The 21,248-nt window shown below is 40.7% G+C and overlaps 1 protein-coding gene across 4 annotated transcripts in view; it reads left to right on the top strand.

The window, feature by feature from the left end:
- The window catches only part of DMD (dystrophin), a 2,197,254-nt gene that overhangs the window by 1,953,534 nt on the left and 222,472 nt on the right, over positions 1-21,248 (top strand). For all 4 annotated transcript variants that reach the window (XM_032883124.1, XM_032883125.1, XM_032883122.1 and 1 more), the window contains exon 61: positions 14,892-14,970. In XM_032883124.1, coding sequence (XP_032739015.1) covers positions 14,892-14,970 — 79 coding nt within the window. The remainder of the gene's footprint in view (positions 1-14,891; positions 14,971-21,248) is intronic.

Here is a 21,248-nt window from a genome sequence, read left to right as displayed (position 1 = left end):
CACAAAAACCTTTATTGTCTGATAAATTCTTAAGGATGACTCTTTTGTTCTTATTTGCATCTCTTGATAATTGTTACTGAGATTATAACCAACTGTTTTAACTTTTGGACAGAAAGGCTAGATTGAATTAGTGAAGTGTCTAAATCGTGGATTTTTGAAAAATATTAAGACCAATATTAATTTGGGTTAACTCACATACTGTCCATTTTTTAAGAAAGATTTATTTATTTTAGTGAGAGAGCATATGCACATGGCGGGAAGGGGCAAAAAGAGGGGGAGAGAGCTCCACTGATCTCTCCACACTGAGCGTGGACCCTGACATACGGCTTGATCCCATGACCCTGAGGTCATGACCTGAGCCAAAACCAAGAGCCAGGCACTTAACCAACTGTACCACCCAGGTGCCCCACCTTATGTACCGTTTAATATGTAATGTCCTTAAAGCCTGCATTGGTGACCAGAAGGGAAATCATCTGTGATTAGCATATAAATTGCCTTATGAAAGTATTATTTTAAAATACTAGTTTGTTTCTGATCTGTTTAAATATCCCTGGACTGGAGGGAGACTTGTTTACTCTGGAAGTTTACTGTGATGTATTTTCTCTTTTGTACATATTACAGAGTTGGGTGTCAGTGCCAGCTCAGATGGAAATACTGAAAGTTCCAAATTAGAGTGAAATCTGTGGAAATTTACTGCATTATGTCTTCCTAATCAAGAGCATAGTTTTCTTTGTGGGATTTCTACTAAAAAAATAATACAACAAAAGCAAAGTTTTAGCACTATACATTTTGAACCATCTAGTAGTTGCTTTAGCCTTCAGGGAATTTAGCTCCAGAACTGCTGCTCAGAAAATAAAAAGACTGGTTAATACCTGAAGGGATAAAAAGATCAGCTAACAAAAAAAAAAAAAGTTTTTTCCAAGATGTGAAATGTGTGTTCAATCCTAGATCAAGGACGAGATGTTCAAAGTTGTATGAATGAGGTTTAACATTACTTTAGAAAAGTCTAGAAGAAAGTTTTTCATCAGCGCAATAAAATCATTTTCAAGGAGGAATGGTAATGATACCAACTCTTTACTTTTTTTTTACACTATTTTTATCTCAACACAAAATCACTGAATGCTTTATATCCAACCGTCTATATTCACATAGCCATGAAAAAATCAACTGTGACAAAATGAAGAGAAGACAAGAAAACAAACCATTGTAATCACTGTATTTTGAAAGCTCTTTGCAAACAAATGTGAGATGCCTAAAAGAAGGGAGGAGAATGACGAATTGTTTGCTTACCAAAATGAAAGAAAACAATCAACAGTATAAGCAAAAGTATTGAAGTCTTGGGAATGTTTAATCCATTAAGATGATGTCAGTAATGGCATACAAAATGCCTGTTCAAACACTAGTCCTCAGTGGGCATGAGATGCTAAGCTACATAGACTCTGGATTGATCTGGGTGTGTCACCTGCATGGCGAAGCCTCCCAGATTATTTTAGACCTCACGGCTTTCTCACTTCTTCAGTAACACAGAGGTGGGCACATAAAAAGTCTGATTCGTCCCATGTGCAGTGTTCTTCCCACAAGACACAGGTTCCTGAGAGCAGGAGTGTTTCACGTTCCGTCTTTGCCACTGGGCACAACATGAACACGCAGTACAGTGTACATAACAGCACTCCAGACTGCTTGTGGAATAATTGGTTCTTGAGCTGACCTCTCATGTTCTCCACTCTAGACTCGTTTAGACTCTGCTAAAAGAGAGTAATCACCTAGCTGTCCCCAACTGGCCCACTTGTATACTGATGACAAAAGAGGCAAGACAGACACGGAATGTCCCCCAGGGATGTGTCTGCCAAATTCACCCATTCCACTTCTGCTCTGACCCACACCTTTCAACCCAAATAAGTGACAGCTACCATTTACTCAGTGCTTCCTTTGTAGCAGATGCTGTTACATGCTTTACAGGTCGTCTTTTTTAGTCAGATACAGTATTTCTACCCAAGCCATAGTAGAGCTCTTGTTAACATCAGGACGAATGACGTGAGGGGCTTTGAGAATTCACTCCCACCCCCTTTGTAATCTTTCCATCATTCCACCTAGTCTTTGTTTAACCATTCTTGATTGACTGCTTTGGGTTATCCTATCAGGCTCTGCCCCAAGACACCATGGGTCTGTCCTGATTCATACACACGTCCTTGTCACATAGGATGAAAGCCCGGTCCCCTTATCATACCAGCTATCATACCAGCTCTTGTTTTGATTCCTGGCAGCTTATCTTTTCTATACCTGTTCCATGCTTCAGGTCATCATAGAACACTGCTCTCACCGTGGTATTTCTTTACTGATAAAAATAATGTAAAATATGAAAATGTGACTCGTAGTTGCCACCAGGATGGGAAGCAAGATGGCTAGAAAGGTGTGGTAAAGGGGAGACATGTTTTTAAAGATTTTCACTTCTGTGTTTTCCTTGAGTTTTTTATCATGTAAATGCAGTAAAAGTAATGAGAATTTTAATAATTACTTTTTAAAATGTTTTCACGCTTTCCCATAAATGACAAAGTCTCTGTTTTTAAACCTGCCAAACAAGTACTACTCTGATCTAACCCCCAGCTACATTTCCAGCCTCACATTATTCAGTCTTCCCTCTGTTTATATTCTACATCCAGGCCTTTACTAGTGCCAAAAAAAAAAAAATTGTTCATTCTGCTCTAACCACATGGCAACTTTCATCTGTTTTTGCCCATCAAATTCTTACCCAACTTTGAAGGCCTTGCTTAAAACCAACTTCCTTCATTAATAGTTCTACACAGTGTATCACCTCAAGAGCTGTTAGGCTTCTTTTTTGTTTGTTTGCTGTTTGTTTAAGTAGGCCCCACACCCAGCATGGAGCCCACCATGGGGCTGGAGCTCATGACCTGAGATCAAGACCTGAGCCAAGATCAAGAGTCGGAGGCTTAACTCAATGAGCCACCAGGTGCCCAGTTGCCAGGGAAATGAGAGGGTCTCTAACAGGAAATGGACTCTCCAGGCACACACTTTCCAACATCTCATTATCCATACATGAGTTTGTTCACCTGTAAGAAAGTCCTAGGGACACCCAGGTGGCTCAGTCAGTTGAGCCTCTGACTCTTGATTTTGACTCAGGTCATGATCTCAGGGTTGTACAGTCAGACACCATGTCAGACTCCACGCTCACTGCAGAGTATGCGTGTCCCTCTCCCTCTGCTCCTCCACCCACTCGTTCGTGCACGCCCGCTCCCTCTCTCTCTCACTCTTTCTCTCTCTTTCTCTCTCTCTGTCACACACACACTCAAATAAAATCTTTTAAAAAACAACAAATTAAAAAGTAAAATGGTCCTAATGGAAGGAACTTCATCATTGCGTTGTTGATTCTTTTAAATATTTAATTGGCCACCTACTATGAGACAAGTGCTAACCAGGATCCTGGGGATCCAGAGGTGAATGAAATAGACTATGCCCAACTCTCATTAAGTTTATTTTCTGATAGGAGAGACTCAAATGCGCAGTCTACCTCTAAAGTATAAACACAGCACTGGGACCACAGTGAATGCTCTATAAATGTTAGCTGTCATGACTATTGTCACTGTTGCTAGTATTCAGTGCTTCTATTTATAGATGAGGAAACTAAGGCCCGTAGACACTTAGATGAGATGCAGAAGGTCAAGTAGCTAGTAAGACATTCTAACTCAAGTCTTCCTGCCCCTTAGAACTGGTGGCCTTTCCACTACACCCGTGGCTCCAAAAATGGGCTACATGTCAGAGTCCTTGGTGGAGTTTTAAAGAAAGTACAGATTCTCAAGCCCCAGTGGCTAATGGACTAGGTCAGAAATTCTAAAGACAAGCTAAGTATCTGTTTTTTAGAAATTTCTCAGGTAGTAGTGATACACAGTCAAATTGGAGAATGACTGGTTATATTAAGATCTTTCCCAAGCTACTTTGTTATGCCTATTTGTAAATATCTAACCCATAAATTCATGGAAAATAGGCTCCTTGTTTTCTTATTTTTTTTTCTCCTTCCTCTCCTAGCGAAGAGCCTTATAAGGACTCAATAAGTATTTGAGTAATTAATTGCTTAATTATTTAATTAAAATTGCTCTTAAAATGCAAATATTCACAGCTGTGATACTGGAAGCCTGTTATGAGCAATCATTGATCTTCCTAGCGATATTTATTAATCAACAAGGAACCGAGACTTGGGCCGGACAGGCTAAACATCTGGGAATGAGACTGAGAAGGTGTCCAAAGCAAATGTAAGCCACATTGTTGTGCAGTGGGGGGACCCTCTCTTACCTTGCCCATACTTCATTGACAACTTCAGGGAAGATGCAAAAAATGTATTAATAAAACTCAAGAGATTGCAGCCCCTGGTTTCATTTCTTTTAAGTTAACACATGTCTCTAGTTTGGGAAACTGGGGAAATCTTTTTTTTTTTTTTTAAAGAAAGCGAAAAACTCCTTTATTCTTCTCACACCACAAACACGGAGTTCACTGTTATACGTTAAGATTATAAAGCAAGATCCCAAAATGCAGTGGCTGATTATTCACAGTAGACATATTAAGTCAAGAAGCTTATTTTTTCTCTCTTTGCTAAGGCACAAAGCCTGGGGCTATATGCATTTTTATTACACTTTACTGTCTTGGTTTCACTTGAGGATTAAAAAGAAAGTCAAGGTACAGTGCACATATCCTGATGGATTTTAGGATTTCTTGCTTTAGTGAAAGGAAGAATCTCATAAAGTACTTCAGATTATTGCTCAAGGAAGTATACCTACTTCCGTGATGACCTAGAAATTCGATCTTTTGTTTCTCCTATAAAAGATCACACTGTATTTGGGAATGTTTTTCCCTGTAGTTTTCTATACCATGTAAAGCCACATTGAAAAAAAATAGCTTTTGGATTTGAAGTGAAAATATCTCCAATAGTTCAGGGAAGTCTTAGGACTGTCCAAGGAGCTTAGAAACCACCTCGAAGCTGGAGTGAAGGTATGGCGCGAAGGAGGGGGGCGGGAGGCTGGGGGTTGGGGGGAGTAAGAGAGTGCTCAGCCCGGGGAGTGTAAAGCAGCCCAGGCAGGCAGTGAGACTAGAGACAGAGGGAGTGAGGACACGTCCAATTTAACTCCAGCTCTGACAAATCCATACCAAGAAACAATAGAAGGGCATTGCACCAGCCTCTGTGCTTTGTTAAAAAACACGGAGTGTACTTCCTTCTTTAGCTTGTGCCTTGTTTTCTGATATGCAAAGGAGGGAGAAGGACCGACTGTTGCAGGACTTGGAAGCGCAGTAGATGAGATCTTCCGGTTTATTGATTTGTAACCAACCGACCTGATACTGGTTTGGCAGCTCTGCATCAGTGAGCCAAGAGAAAGGCGCTTTTCAGCGGCGGGGAGGAGAGCTGGGAACAGGAAACAGGGGTTCCTAGCAGACAAGGTTCTCGGATATGTGGTCAAATTGACTGTGAAGGGAGCCAAGGTCAGGGAGCTTTGGAAATGCTGCAGGTAGTGTGGGAATTAAGGAATGTGGATTTCCTTGGTTAAGGAGAGTTGTGTGCATGTTTGAGCAAATTCTCCCTGCTGACCATTATTATGAAGGTCACTAGTAGAACGAACTGAAAATCGACAAGCGTGTCATTGCCCAAAATAGAAGAGTTTCACCAGGAAACAGAAAAAATGTGTAATTACTGGAGGTGTATCTTTTTTCATCTGTCTTCCTGATTTCATATTTCAGGATGAATCTGCTGGCAGCTTTACAAGTTGTCTGTTTTTCACATGATACCAGTTCTGATATGGTCCCTTGATAATTATTTCAAATTGACACTTCTGGTCCTTGGGAACACTCCCGTGTGCTAATACCAGGAGTGATAATTATGTAATTACCCTGTGAGCCTTCTGCTACTTGTGGCCCAAAATGCCCCTAGAAAGGAATGAGACAATGGCCTCGGGAAATTTCTGTGAGAATGATATCTTCCAAACGTGGAATAAATAGAAGCTCAGAAATAAGTAGCAGAGGCTGATATGCAAATGATTTAACATAATGGTGTTGCAAGGTGCGAGCCACTTGACTTTACTTCCTGCTCCAAATCATGCCAGACATTAGGAAAGCTTTTAAAATGGAACCTATCTTTTTAAGATAAAATCGGCATCCAGTATATAGCAAAGTAATTCAACTTTTATCTCTTTGAGACCAAAAAAAAAAGGCAGAATTAATGCTTCCTATGATCTCTTCCCTTCCCATCACATTTTTTTCTCACAGTCTGTAGATGTAACCAAAACAAAAGATTTTGACAAATGAAGCAGGAGAGGAGGCTGATTGCTGCGTTTCTAAACTAAAATTAATGATACCCTGAAGATGCCTGGTTCTATGAAGTCAACTCAATGTTGATATAACCTGACTCCATTATCACCGAAAGAGGCAGTTGCATGAGCATGAGAACCAATAAACACACCTCCAAGGTATGCGTGAGAAATCAGTGAGGGGAAAGCTGAAGGCTTAACGATGGACCCAGGACTTGGCGTTTGTCCTCCCATACTTTCCAACAGATGGAGGAGTCCATCAGAACAAGGGGAGGGTAACTGGGTGGCTCAGTGTGTTAAAGCCTCTGCCTCCGGATCAGGTCATGATCTCAGGATCCTGGAATCAGCTCTGCATCGGGCTCTCTGCTCAGCGGGGAACCTGCTTCCTCCTCTCTCTCTCTCTCTCTGCTTGCCTCTCTGCCTACTTGTGATCTCTGTCTGTCAAACAAATACATAAAATCTTTAAAATAAAAAAAGAAGAACAAGGGGAATCATATTCCTGGAGAAGCCATGGGCTATGTGGGAGAGGAAATATAATTTTTCCGCTATCCTTCTAGATTCTTGGTGGAGACCTCCCATAATAAAAGACAGATGAGCAGGAGAGAGGCAAACAAGTTAAATAACATGTATACAAGGGAGAGACCAAGGAAAACTGAGTAACTCCTGGAAATGACCCCAGCTACCACCTCTAATAGCACCTGCAGCTAAAGACAAAAGGGAGATGTTGGGGCCTGGGGATGGAGTGGGTCAGGTAGGGGAGCCTGCCACAGCAAACAAGGGTAAGGTTCTTATGCAGATTTCACTTTTATTTCTTAGAGATTTAGTCATTCTCTTTTTTCCAAGGCCAGCAGGAGCCGCCCTTAAAATGCAGATTTCCCTTATAAATGTAAATATCTCTTTAAAAAACTTAACTTCTGCTGTTTTCAGGGCTTCCCCAGTGTCTGCCTGCAGTTTCAGAAAAACTAAGGAGCTTAAATAATTCTTATGCAAAAGAGGCATGTTTGGGGGTGGCAAGTTCTGCTGCCCTTCAGCTGGCTCTAGGCTAGGCTCCGACTGACAGCATGCCTCACCTGTCCAGCAGAGGCGGACAGCCCTTTCATTTTAGTCACGGTTTGTTGTACAGAACTCCGCTGGGGAGGGCGAGTGGGAAGTGGAGAGGTGAATGGAGGAGAAAAGAAAGGGAAAACAGAGAATAAGAAATCAGAATGAAGAAAGAAGGGAATCGACACAGAAATGTACAACAGAAGGGGCAAAAATGCTGTGAGAGAGGAACATAAAGAGAAGTGGATGAATGATGGTCTGAGATGGCACCTGTTAGCGTCCGTGCTATAAATCACCCAAAATCAGCTAATAATTATGCCCCAGCTCACAGTGAGCGCTCTGTTAGCCCTGGTTGCTTCCCCATGATCTATTCTGAAGCCAATCTCCAGAAACTCTTTTTAACTCAAAGGTTTCTCAATGTCAAAAAAACACATAAATAACCGGAAGGAAAAGAAAACTCAGCCGCTATCTTTGCATTCAACAAGCCTGGATGGTTCTGCCACAGAACTGTACCTATCACAAGCTCTCCTTTCAAATCTTGTCTCAGACCATTCTTTTCTTTTCTTTTTTCAGGCACAACTCAAAATAAATCAGAGTTAGAACAATGGGTTTTACCTGAAAAGGATTATAATTAGTTAGAAGGAGTTTAACGGAAACTGTAATACATCTCAAGAGCTTCCAGGACGATGATTGAGCATGTATTTTTGAGTTTTACAAGTAAGGATTTGGAAGTAAGAATGAATTATGAAGGCCTCCCCAACACAGACACATGCATACAGAAAACTGCAAAATTTCAGGGAAAAAACCTCATGAATAGACCATAGAGAGTCATTTGTGTACGTGTGAGTGGTTTATTCACTATCACCACAGCACAAGGCACAGGAAAGGGTTTTTGTTTTGTTTTTTGTTTGTTTTTTGTTTTTTGTTTTTAACAGGCTCGTTAGTGTAGGTGTGAAGTCTCGTTCTTGTATGCCTATGGATATTTAGTTAAGGTCTAGACAGACTGAAAGCCAGAAAATGGAAATGTACGGGCCCAGTTACATCTTTTCCCAAGACTGGGGTAAACACAATCGATGCATGATGCACCCGTTAGAAAGCTTGGATGCTCCGCAGAAATCACGTTGTTGAGCAGTGTCTTCCCACATCAGCAGGACCCCTTGGCTCTCCTTAAACCTCCAGTGAAGATGAAAACATAAAAGTGATTAACAAGTCAAAAGAGAAAGTGGAAGCCCTTGAGAATTGAAAATAAAGTTAAGTAACATTTGCATTTAGATAAATTTACTTGAAATCATTTCTTGGAGCCCTAGTGTTATGATCTCTCCTTTTTCTTCTTTTTAATTTAAAGTAATTTGGGGAAAAAATGAAATAAGGATGTCATTCAGAACCCATGGTGGAATGGACTGAGCTTTGGTAAATAGTCAAAGCTGGGAATAGAACGTGTTATCATCAATTTAGTTGAATGACTTGGTGTTCATTCCTTATCCCCAAAATTTTGCTCTCTGATCTACCATAATCATACTGAACACAGTGCCTGAAAGATAACAGGAACTCAAAAAGTCTTTTCATTCATCACGTTTATCAATTACTTATTGACCATCTCCCAGGTATTAGGCCCTGTGCTATACCATGAATAAGATAATGTATCTTCATAAGCAAGTAACTTGCTTTCTAGTATCCTTTGAATGAATGAAGAAACATTTTTTAAAGGCATGAAAGAAGGAAAGTCTCTGCAAACAGTAGACTGCCTACAGAACTCATCTGAAATGGGAAAGCGAAGGTGAATAATATATAGTCCTCATAGCTCTCGAATATGATTGTTTAAAAATTTGAACAAAACAAATAGGAAGGAGGTTTGGGCTCTTGCTTTGCCTTGCATATTATTACTTTAAAATTTTTTGAGTCCAATATTGTAGGCCCAATCATTCTAAATGATTTTCTTTTTTTTAAGATTTTATTTATTTGACAGACAGAAATCACAAGTAGGCAGAGAGGCAGGCAGAGAGAGAGGGGGAGGCAGGCTCCCAGCCGAGCAGAGAGCCTGATGCGGGGCTCTATCCCAGGACCCTGGGATCATGACCAGAGTGGAAGGCAGAGGCTTTAACCCACTGAGCCACCCAGGAGCCCCAATGATTTTCTTTTTTAAACTTTGAACATCAAGAAGGAAGGAAAGAAAGGAGGGAGGAAGGGAGTGGGGGGAGAAGGGAGGTCTTTCCAAAAATTGTGCCGGGAATCACACAATAGGGAATTCTTCATGCAAAATGCAGTTGTTAGGGTGACACTTCTTGAATAAACTGTACATTAATTCGTTCAACTAATAATTAGAGTAATAATTAGAGTATCTGCTATGTGCAAGTACTGTGCTAGTCACCGGGGATATAGTAGGGAAAGAAAGATATGTACCTGTCCTCACGGAGTGTATTAAAAAAAAAAAAAAAGACCTTTTTAAATTTTCTCTGACATGCTTTTACTAAGGAATACTGCAAACTAGATTATGAGTACTCAAGGAGCATATGGCAGTTTTTTGCCCATCTGGGATAGTTCTAAAGAATAGACCCTTGTGTATCAATAGATAAGGATTCTTCCAGTTCTAAGCCTTCAGGATCTATGATCTAATAGTGGAAACAGGATGTATGCTTCCCGAAAGATGTTATACTTGTATTTCTTTTTATAAAAGGAAACAGAGGTTGGGGCGCCTGTATGGCTCAGTCGGTAAAGCAGCCAAATCTTCATTTCAGCTCAAGTCATGATCTCGGGGTCATGGGATAGAGCTCCATGTCTGGCTCCAGGCTTAGTGGGAGGTCTGAGTATTCTCTCTTTCCCTTTCCCTCTGCCCCTCACCCCCTCTAAAATAAAGAAATCTTTTAAAAAAGAAAGAAAGAAAACAGAGGTGTTGCCTGTTAATTCAGAAGAAACTATCTCTTTGAAGAATCTGGTTATACTCCTTTAGCTCCTCCCACCCCTTTTATTCTCACTTGCCTTTCCTGCCTTTAATGACAGACAAATTGCTCATCTCCAACTGGCTCTACTCAACACCTCCAGTTAAAATCTCACAGTTAGGTCAAATACATCATGTTCCATATGAATTCATCCAGCCATATGCCATCCCCCCACTTTTGGGATTTCCATCAGCAGTATCCTTATCCTCCCAGTCTTCCACACTGGACATATGTACGTTCTCTTTGCTTCTTCCAAAATGAAGTTCCAGCCCCAAAATTAATCAGTTCTTCCTTCTTTCAAAACACCTCCTTATCTGCACCTTCTCTCCCACTCCAGGCCATACAGTCTTTTTTTTTTTTTTAAGATTTTATTTATTTATTTGACAGACAGAGATCACAAGCAGGCAGAGAGGCAGGCAGAGAGAGAGAGAGGGAAGCAGGCTCCCTGCCGAGCAGAGCCTGATATGGGACTCGATCCCGGGACCCTGAGATCATGACCTGAGCCACAGGCAGTGGCTTAACCCACTGAGCCACCCAGGTGCCCCCAGGCCACACAGTCTTAATGCAACACATGTCACCCCACAGCTGAATGATAGCAACAGACTCTGCCTGGTCTCACCTTCCAGTCCCTCTTGAATCTGTTTAAGGCCTCGCTGCCAGACTCAACTGCCTAAACCCGAGCTGCTTGTCAAATCATGGGTCCCTGTGCAGACATCTTCCCTGGTTCCCTTGGCCTTGCCAGGGAAATCTTGAGCCTCGGAGTCTGAAATGCCTTGCTTTCGAACTCTGCTTCCAAGACACCTAGGTCACTGTGCCTCACTGTCCCCTGCAACAGCCATGTTTCATCCCAGGCCTTTCCTTGGCCTACCCCTCCCTCTTCCTCAACTCCAAACCTCTATGTGTCCCAAAACCAGAGACTCTAGCGTCTGCTCCTTGTGCATCTCTTTCGGGTTGAACAGATACTTGTCAAATGAACAGAGAATTAACCGAGTAAAAAAGGAATTCTGCCATAATGCAAGGTGCCAGTGTATCAATTATGGCTTTGCTCCCCAGTCTATATAGAGGACTTGCAATTGGTTCAAAACGCAGCCAGTTAGAAAGGTCCAATGCATGGGGCTTATTGTTGCAGAAGTTGATCAGATTTCATTTCCTTGCCTAATTGCTCACAGAATAAAGTGCCTTTGTTCTTAGGTAGCTACACTGTAGCTACGCTGTAGCTACAGTAGGAAGCTACACTTCAAAGTTTTCTCTTTCTGAAAACGATGTCTTTGTCTATTCACCAGTGCTTTCAATCCATGCAATACCTTTCTCCAAAGATAATCTGTGAAAAGAAATATTGTATGCTTAATTCTTTAGTTTTTCTTTAAAGATATTTATTTATTTATTTATTTATTTATTTATTTATTTATTTGACAGAGAGAGATCACAAGAGGCAGGCAGAGAGAGAAGGGGAAGCAGGCTCCTTGGTGATCAGAGAGCCTGATGGGGGCCTCGATCCCAGGACCCTGAGATCATGACCTGAGCCGAAGGCAGAGGCTTAACCCACTGAGCCACCCAGGCACCCTCTTTAGTTATTCTAAGACTATTTCCTAAATTTTTCATTTCATTTCATGACACAGCTTTAATTTCAGTCTCTCTCATGCATTTTCTTAACTTTGAGTTATAGGGATGGGAATTCACTTCTGTCTCCTTTTCATTTCTTGACGATATTGGGTGTACACTGGAAACTACCTCTGGAGGTCTCCTTAGTTAAGAAGAAAGCACCCCTCAGAGATAAGTGGCCTCCAATGGATTCAAATCTGTCTCCGCCTGGTCGCTCTGAATCTACCGACATCACTGCCCAGAACAGGGCCTGTGACATGGTCACGCCCCTCTATCACATGTTCCCCTTGGGATTTCTTTCTTAGGATGTGAAAACATCTCTGATTACTGTCCACTCCCCAGTGACCTCCTCATCCCATCTTTCCCACCCCCAAACGTTCACAATCATCTCTTGATTAATTTGTTCATAAAATGACCCATTCTGCATTTAGAAACAATTATATATTCCAAACATTCATTTGCATGTGTTCTCTATAATCTTATGGCATCACCTTCTTTATGACCAGGAACTGACCTTGCATTAGGTCATGAAATATACCAATGTCTAAACTTTCATAGTTGTGGACACCAGATTTGTTCTGCGTTTAGTAAATGGAAAGGCCAGCTGCAGATTAAATATGGATAAAATACTTGCCTTTCAACTTTAATCCTTAAAATAGCAGTTAAGAGCATGAGCCAAAATGAATTTGAATCCTGGCTCTGCCAATTTACTATTTAAAGTTACTCAAATGTTGTTGTTGTTGGTTTTTTAACCTCTCATGCTTCAGTTCCAACATCAGTGAAGTGGGCAGATACTATGAATTCTTACCACCGAGTTACTGCGAAAACTTCAATAAGTTAATTCATATTACCATGAACAGCGTACTTAATAAATATTAACCATTTTGGGGGGACGCCTGGGTGTCGCAGTTGGTTGAGCATCTAACTCTTCCTTTCCACTCAGGTCATGATCTCAGAGGGAGCCCCACATCAGGCTCCACACTCAGCATGGAATCTGCTTGAGATTCTCTTCTCCCTCTCTCTCTGCCCCTCCCCCCACTCATGCACACATTCTCTCTCAAATAAATAAATATTAAAAACATATTAGCCATTTTTGGTCACATTTATTGCCTTGCCCGCAATAACCTATTCCTCTCCATATGTTAATTATAAGGCAACATAACAGTAGTTGCTAGCATTCATTCAGTAATCACCATGTGAAAGAAAGCAGGCCAAACATATCACATGTCCTAGCTATTTCCCACAAAAATTCTGTGAGGTATGGCATACCGTTGTCCCATTTTACAGATGAGGAAAGTTAACAATAGAACAATATGCCCAGGGGCTTGTACAGTGTAGTCAGTGTCAATACACATTCTGATTTATTCTCACATATCTGTCTGTCTCTATCAGTCAGCCATACACATTAGTTTGTTCAACCAGTCATTAAACCTTTGTTACCATTTACGTTGTTCAGCGTTCACGGCATCCTGCCAGGGGGAGCACAGGGCAAGAGAGGTAAGCCCGGAATAGTCCCAACTATCAAGGAATCCACAGTGCATTGTGGGAGATACTCACATCCATGCGACTAAAACAGATGGTAGGATAGATGTGCTCCAAGTGGAAACCATGTGCTATGAGGATGCTGAGGAAGCAATCACTTCTAACCCTGGGGGACTCAAAAAGGGGGCGTATAAATATAGGAAAGACCTGAACTGGAAGAGGAGGGGAAGAAGAGCAGTCTAGAGAGGAGGAACAGCAAGAACAAGTCCTACAAGCGTTACACTGGATGGAATGTGGCAGGATGGGCAGGTTGAGTTTGGCTGGTAATGCAGGGTCAGACGACTGGGAAGGAGGTTTGAAGTGTTCTTCACGCTTTCGTGAGTGTAACAGTGAAGCAAATCCTGCACTGTTTGGAACTCCACATGCTTTGCCAAATATTTGGTCCCAGCAAAGATGGGCAAGGCTAGGGGAAGGTAAAAAAGGAAGATTGTTCTCAATCTATGTCAGGCCCTTGACTGATAGTGTAAGGTCGGAGTCAGCTTTAGACCAGACTACCTGAGCCAGATTTCTGATCCATTTAATACTCATTTTATCTCCTGGGAATTATCCACACCATAGGAGCAAACCCACTCAAGGTTTGCTGGCTTTGGGCAAGAACTGATCAACCCCTTTTTTAGCATGGGCTTTTCAGAACCAAATTAAGATCCAGATTTATGGAGCCTACAGACCTGGGGTCACCACTAATATCCCGTTGGCAGAATACCAGATGGCAAAGTATACCATTTCACCTGTAAAATTCTTCCTTTTTCCCCACCCAGAATGGAATTCACTAAGCTATCAGGACGGTGTCCATGTATTACAGAAAAACCTAATAGAGAAAAAAAAGATTGGTAATTTTTATCTCATGCCACCTAAAGATATACTTCCTACTAATTTTCAAGTCTCCTAAAAACTAAAATCTGAAAATTTCTTTGATCTCATTTTCTCCCCTGTAGCCTGTATTTAAGCCTTGCCTCCACTTCTTTGATACTTGAGTAAAAATCAACTATTGGTTACTTGTTAATTATCACTCAGTGATCCATCAATCATCAATAGGATTCCAAAATACATGAGTCCAAACAACAGACTAAAAAACATATGGCTTTTCTGAGCTCCTTTAGCCATCGTGTGGAACAGGGAATGACAACCTCCCTAACCTCTGCCTGGAAGATTTAGAGTTTGCATTTTCGACGGTGCTCATTGGAGCAGTAGTTCGTTTGTGTCTGCCAATGAGTAGAGTGTGGCGGGGGAAATCTCATTATAACATTATCAAGAAAGCAAATCCTTTCTCTTTGGCCTTGGTTTGATAAAAATGGGTCTCAGAGGCCATCTATGGTAAGCGGATATTAAAACCGGGGTTATAAATTGTTGCTTTAGTGTTCCAGCTTTTGAGGCCCAAAAGATCTTACCAAAAAGGGTACATTGTTTTTAATTGCTCCTCATTATATGTGATGAGAGAACATCATTTCTCTCCTCTTCCTCCCAGGTGGCTGTTGAGGACCGCATCAGGCAGCTGCACGAAGCCCACAGGGACTTTGGGCCTGCGTCCCAGCACTTCCTTTCCAGTAAGTTGCTGTCACCTTTCATTGCTTAATGTCTTCATTGCATCTTGGTAGCAAAGAATGAAGAGCTGAATTACAATCATCTCTGCCAAGTGCACTGGAGGCGTGCAATCATTCTGAGATACAACTTGGGGGGGGGAGAATCTAGAGGGTTGGGAGAGGCGGTCCGATTAGATCATTTTGTCCAGTCTTCAGCTAATGCATAATTGTTTCCTGCAGTGTGTTCTCGAGTGCTAACTTTGGTAATATTTTTGAATCTTTAGTTCTGCTTATAGCGGTTCACTTCGTAAGCTGGTAATTAGGATACTGTGTAATTATGACGGGATCATTCAATATGTGTTCCTGGGAATCTATAATTCTTTATCTCTACGTAATTCATTAGATACTTTCTGCCTCCAAGTTGGAAGCTCAGCCTGTTGGGTTTCCTCTCCCTAACTATTCTCACTGCTCTTTTATCCTTGACCAGTCTTCATTCTCTTTACTTAAGCTTTACTCCTTTATTGATTATATTTGTGTCACTGGTTATATTATTAATATATAGTATTTATAAATATTACATATTTTATAATAAATACTGAAAGTAACAGCCTTAGGTAATGGAGGGTTTACCATTGGAACATCCTATTAATATAACAGTACATATTAAATTGTCAAGCACCTGTTGTCCTCTGATTGATGTTATTAATTTCTACCACTCTTCCTTTGATTACAAAAGTGTAGATGTTGAGGGTTTTTTTCTATTTGAAAAGCCATATTTCTACCACATGGAGTTTAACATCTGCTAACATTTTGGCATAGTTCTTGTCATACATGTGTATGTATGAGGGCCTAACCATCATTTTAAGGCAATTACTTTGTGCCTGGCAATGTTACAAATATGAACTCATTTAACCCTCATAGCATGCTCTGAGGTAGATGCTATTATTATACCCATTCTAAAGATGGGGGAAACTGAGGCACACTCATACAGAGATTGACTGACAGCCAGGATTCAAACCCAGGTTGGTTCCAGAGTCTGTTCTAGGCACAACACTGGACTGTTGTTTAATTTATGTGTCTTATAGACAGGAAGTAATTCTGTATGATTGCCCTTCACCCTCCTGCCACCTTCTTTTATTGTCATTTTATCATTCTTTCCTTTGTTTTCCATTTCCCATAGGTTGAGAAAGAGATCTTTACTCGCTTTTTTTTTTTTAAGATTTATTTACTTGAGAGAGAAAGAGCACACATGCCCAGTAGGGAGGGACTGAGGGAGAGGGAGAGAGAATCTTAAACAGGCTCCGTGCTGAGCATGGAGCCTGACCCGGGGCTTGATCCCATGACCCTGTGATTGTGACCTGAACCAAAACCATGAGTCGGATGCTACTGCACCACCAAGGTGCCCCTTTGCTCACATTTTAAAGTATTTGACTAGATACTTTCATGTATCTCTGATTGGTTCTTGTCCTTTAGAACAAAAATTCCTAGAAGGCAATAGTCATTTTTGTTATACATAGACAGTGTATTGAGTAAGAAATTGTCTTACGTTCTTGACTGGGTCTAACCTTACTATCGGCATGCAGTCGTTATTTGGACAGTATCGCACATGCTTAGGATGGGCAGAAAGGATGGGCAGATGAAAGCTATGTACACGATCAAGTGGAATCATCGTTTCTAGGAGTACCTCTAGGATAATGATGAGGCCTGAGTATTTTGTCTTCTGTACTTATCCACATCTCTGGTCTGCTTAAGTCACCTTGGTGACTGCCACTCTATTGGATTTCATTGAGATTAAACGTGATAACATATTTGTAAGCGACTCAGAAGCCATAAACAAAAATATCACTCTTATGAATATTAATTACTCCTCAGATGCCAGGTGTATTCATTCATCCTTTATTCTGTCTGCCTGCCCCACCCAAATTCCCATGTCTTCCCCATTAAAACTTCTTTTCAGAAAATGATATGTTATTTAATCCAGGTGATAGGTAAAGTTTAATGTGTACTTCTCCTGTGTTATTTGCATTTTAATAGAGTGAAAAGCCATAAGTCTGAGGAATGACTATCTGTTGGTAGAACATCAGCCATAATCTCTGACTTGGGAGGGAAGAACTTTGAAGAGCCAGGTGGAGCATCTTTACACCTTTTAAACAATATCACACCAGTGCCCACTTCCAGAAAGGTCAGGCTAATAGACACAGATGCTCAGAATGACACTCATATACCTGCTTAAATGGAGCCAGCCCTAGGAGTCACCAATTTCTTACTCATGTGGAATATCAATATATGCTTAGAAGCTTTGCTTGTGAATATCAAAAAATACTGGTTTGGTGTAAAGGATATTAGAACTAGGATGCGAGACTAAAGACTGAATGAAGACTATTTCTTTGTGTTGCCCTTTTTTTAAATTACAGAGGTAATTAATATATGCCCCCCCGAAGGAAATTTTGGAAAGCAGAGAGTACAAAGGGAAAAAATTACCCATAATCCCACCGCTCAGAGAGAACCACCATAAAAAATGGACTTCATATACTTTCTGTCTTTTTCTCAGGGGTTGTGTGTATGCGTGTGAATTCAGATTCCCTTATTTTAAAACCAAACAGGAATAAAAACACATTACCATTTTATGACCTTCTTTTTTCCCTTAGAACTGTAATAAAAATATTTTTGTGTGTTTAAATATTCCTCTACAGAATAATTTCTTAAATGGCTAGGTAGTATTCCCTTCTCAGGCTGTGCTGGATTTACCGAGACACTTCTGAATTACTCAATATTAAAGTCATTTCAAATCTTTCACTACTATATCCAACTTTGTGACTAACATCCTTTGTGCACCTTTACAAACATCTCCTATTCTTTCTACAAGAGAAATGCCTAAATGCAGAACTGCTCTGTTAAGGGATGTTTACCTTTGTATGGCTTTGATATGTACTGGCCCATGGACCTTCAGAGACCAGATCCCGAAACTGGGTGCCCCATCAAACCCACATTTGAGGCAGGGTATCTCTGATGTCATTTACTTGCTGTTAAATTGTGTTCTGTGAAAGCAAAACAGTTTTCCCCCTCAAACGAAGAAAAATATGTTTGAAAAAAATACCACTAAGGCCATATTAAATGATTTTGAATTGACAGAATGTCTAGTACTTCACTTCCAGGTTACTAGGAATAATAATAGGATGATTTCTGAGGCTTAGAAATTACAAAGAGAAGCAAATGTGAGCCACTAACTGTCCCCCCCAAACATGCTCACTATCTCTCACTCCTTCTTCCTCTATTTCTCTCTCTCTCTGTCTCTCTCTCTCTCTCTCTCTCTCTCACACACACACACACACACACACACACACACACATTCCCCTTTGAAAATTATATTACCAACTGTCTTTGTGTTTTTCTCAGTAGAGACAGGCAGGATTTTACTAAATTAAAGTATTCACTGTTTCTTCTTGGTGGCCCAATCTCTACTTGTTAAAGAAGTTGTTCCTTTTATCTTAGATCTGAGAGAAATGAGAAGAGAAAAACATTGTAAAATATGACCCTTATCCATTGCTAGACACTAGCTTACCTTTAATTCTAGCATTAGTATTCTACCACTTTTTTTTAAGATTTTGTTTTTAAGTAACCTCTACACTCAGTGTGGTTCTCAAACTCATGACCCAGAGATCAAGAGTCACACTCTCCATAGACTGAGCCAGACAGACACCCCAATATTCTACCACTTCTTTTTAAAAGATTTCATATATTTATTTATTTGAGAGAAAGAGAGAGCATGCAGGAGGAGGAGGAGAGGGGGAAGGAGAGGAAGAAGGAAAGAACCCCAAGCAGATTTGCAGCTGAACACAGAGCCCAAGACCAGGCTTGTCCCAGGGCTTGATCCCATGCCCCTGAGATAATGGCCTGAGCCAAAAATTAAAGTCAGACACTCAACTCCTTGAGCCACCCAGGAGCCCCTCTACCACTTGTAATTGACTTCAATAACTTAAACCAAGAAAATGGAGAAATTGGTAATAGTGTGATTTTTAAAAATTGTATAAATTTATATATATATAAAATATATTATGTTTATAGACAATTTTGAATCACACTGCTAGCATTAATACATGTATTTAAGTATATAGTAGGGGAGGGTGCCTGGATAGCTCAGTGGGTTAAGAGTCTGCCTTCGGCTCAGGTCATGGTCTCAGGGTCCTGGGATCGAGCCCTACGTCGGGCTCCTAGCTCAGTGGGGAGTCTGCTTCTTCTTCACCCTCTGCTTCTCCCCCTCCTTGTGCTCTCTCTGTCTCAAATGAATGAGTAAAATCTTTTTTAAAAAGAATATATAGTAAGAAGGTACAGTGCCCATGTCTTCATATGTCAATGATCAAGAAAGTACTATAGTATTTACTGGAATAGTAGTCTGAAAATTGTCCATTTAAAATTATCTTCAAGAATTTATCCTCAAAAATTTAAAAGCTTTTTTTTTTTTAAGGAGACTGAGATCCTTTTGTGTCAATTTTCTTGGTTCTCTGAGCTTGTAGTTTAAGTTTTACTTCACCAAGGATAACTATATATTTGAATAAGGTAGAAACCCTTCTGTAAGAGTGAGAAGAACTTAGAGTTGCCTTAATGTTTTACCAGTTCTACAAAATCTTTTCATTTTGCAGCCACATGGATGGAGCTAGAGAGTATTATGCTAAGTGAAATAAGTCAGTCAGAGAAAGACAAATACCATACCACTTAAGAAACAAAACAGAAGGGGCGCCTGGGTGGCTCAGTGTGTTAAAGCCTCTGCCTTCGGCTCGGGTCATGATCAGGGTCCTGGGATCGAGTCCCGCATCGGGCTCTCTGCTCAGCAGGGAGCCTGCTTCCCCCACTCTTTCTCTGCCTGCCTCTCTGCCTACTTGTGATCTATCAAATAAATAAATAAAATCTTTAAAAGAAAGAAAAGAAAACAGAAAAGCAAAAGGGAGAAAAAAGAGAGAGAAAAGCAAACCAAGAAACAGACTGTTAACTCTAGGGAACACATTGATGGTTACCAGAGGGGTGGTGGGTGGGAGGATGGGTGAAAGAGGTGACGGGGATTAAGGAGGGCACTTGTGGTGAGCATGGGCTGATGTATGGAGGTGCTGAATCACTATATTGTACACCTGAAACCACTTTAACACTGTGTATTAACTAACTAGAATTTAAATAAAAACGTAAAATAATTTACCAGTTCTAGAATACCCCCAAAGTAGCATTTCCCAACCACATTCCTCAGAACATTAATGTTCTATATGATGTTAATAACTCTTCCTTGAAAAAAATCACTTTGGGGTCAATAAGATTGGAAAAAAACAGTAGCTTATAAAGGTAAGAAAGTTTCTTTTTTGTTGTTGAAATTGTTGCAACTTTTACTCTACATGGAAACACTAAGAAGAGGATAAAGTCAGTAGCTCTTCTCCGTACTTATATGGCTAGAGAAGTCTTTTTCAGGCATACCAATTAACTTCTCACTGAACGTGCCATGAAATAAAGTATAGGAATCTTTGCCCTAAAGTGGTATTTGCCAAATGGTTTAATGATGAGAACTTTCTGCTGAAGGTAGTAAGAACACGATCCAATTAAAAAGAAAATGAGTTATTTATAAGGCAGAAGGGTCAACTTTCTCTTTCCTGAGGTTTCTGGCTCCCACCCCCACCCCAGGAGTCCCCTATGCTGTAGAATTTCCTAACTGGAGAGAGGCTTAAGGGAGTGTCTATATGAGTTGTTTTCAAAGTACTCATTAGTGAGTATGAAATCAATTTAATGACTTGCAACCAACAATTTTTTAATGGGATGGAAGGGATGAGAAAACATCAGAGTACATTTCACAAGCAACATTAAGTATTGTTTTGACACTTTGGTTTCAGTTAGGTGGGTGCGTGTGCACGTGCATATGTGTGTGCTACAACAGAAAGTGAAATGCTTTCCTTTTGTGGGTTGCAGTCCAAAAAATTTGAAAGGCACTGAATTACACCACCCTTACCTTTATTTTTACAGAAGACAGAATATGTGCAGAAAGATAAAATGACATCCCCAAGGTCACACACGTGGTTGTAATAGATGTGGGACTGGAACCCAGTTTCTGGACTCGCAAGCCAGATATCACACGGCCTTACCCATTGATAACAACACTGAAGCCCACAATCATCTAGTTCATCTGCAGATTTCTCTCTTCTCTTTCTCTTGGCCTGGGCCATACCAAGTTGATTTACAGAGCCTGAATTTTCTCTGAATGCCTCTGTGTCAAGTGTTATCTCAGTTGGGACCTTAGCCTTTGGAACTAGGCTGACAGGGTTCAAGTA

The sequence above is a fragment of the Lontra canadensis genome, unplaced genomic scaffold, assembly GCF_010015895.1.
Source record: "Lontra canadensis isolate GAN:19392208 unplaced genomic scaffold, GSC_riverotter_1.0 scaffold86, whole genome shotgun sequence".
NCBI classification, from domain to species: domain Eukaryota; kingdom Metazoa; phylum Chordata; class Mammalia; order Carnivora; family Mustelidae; genus Lontra; species Lontra canadensis.
The sequence above is the reverse complement of the archived record's forward strand: the minus strand, read 5'-3'. Positions and strand labels throughout refer to the sequence as shown.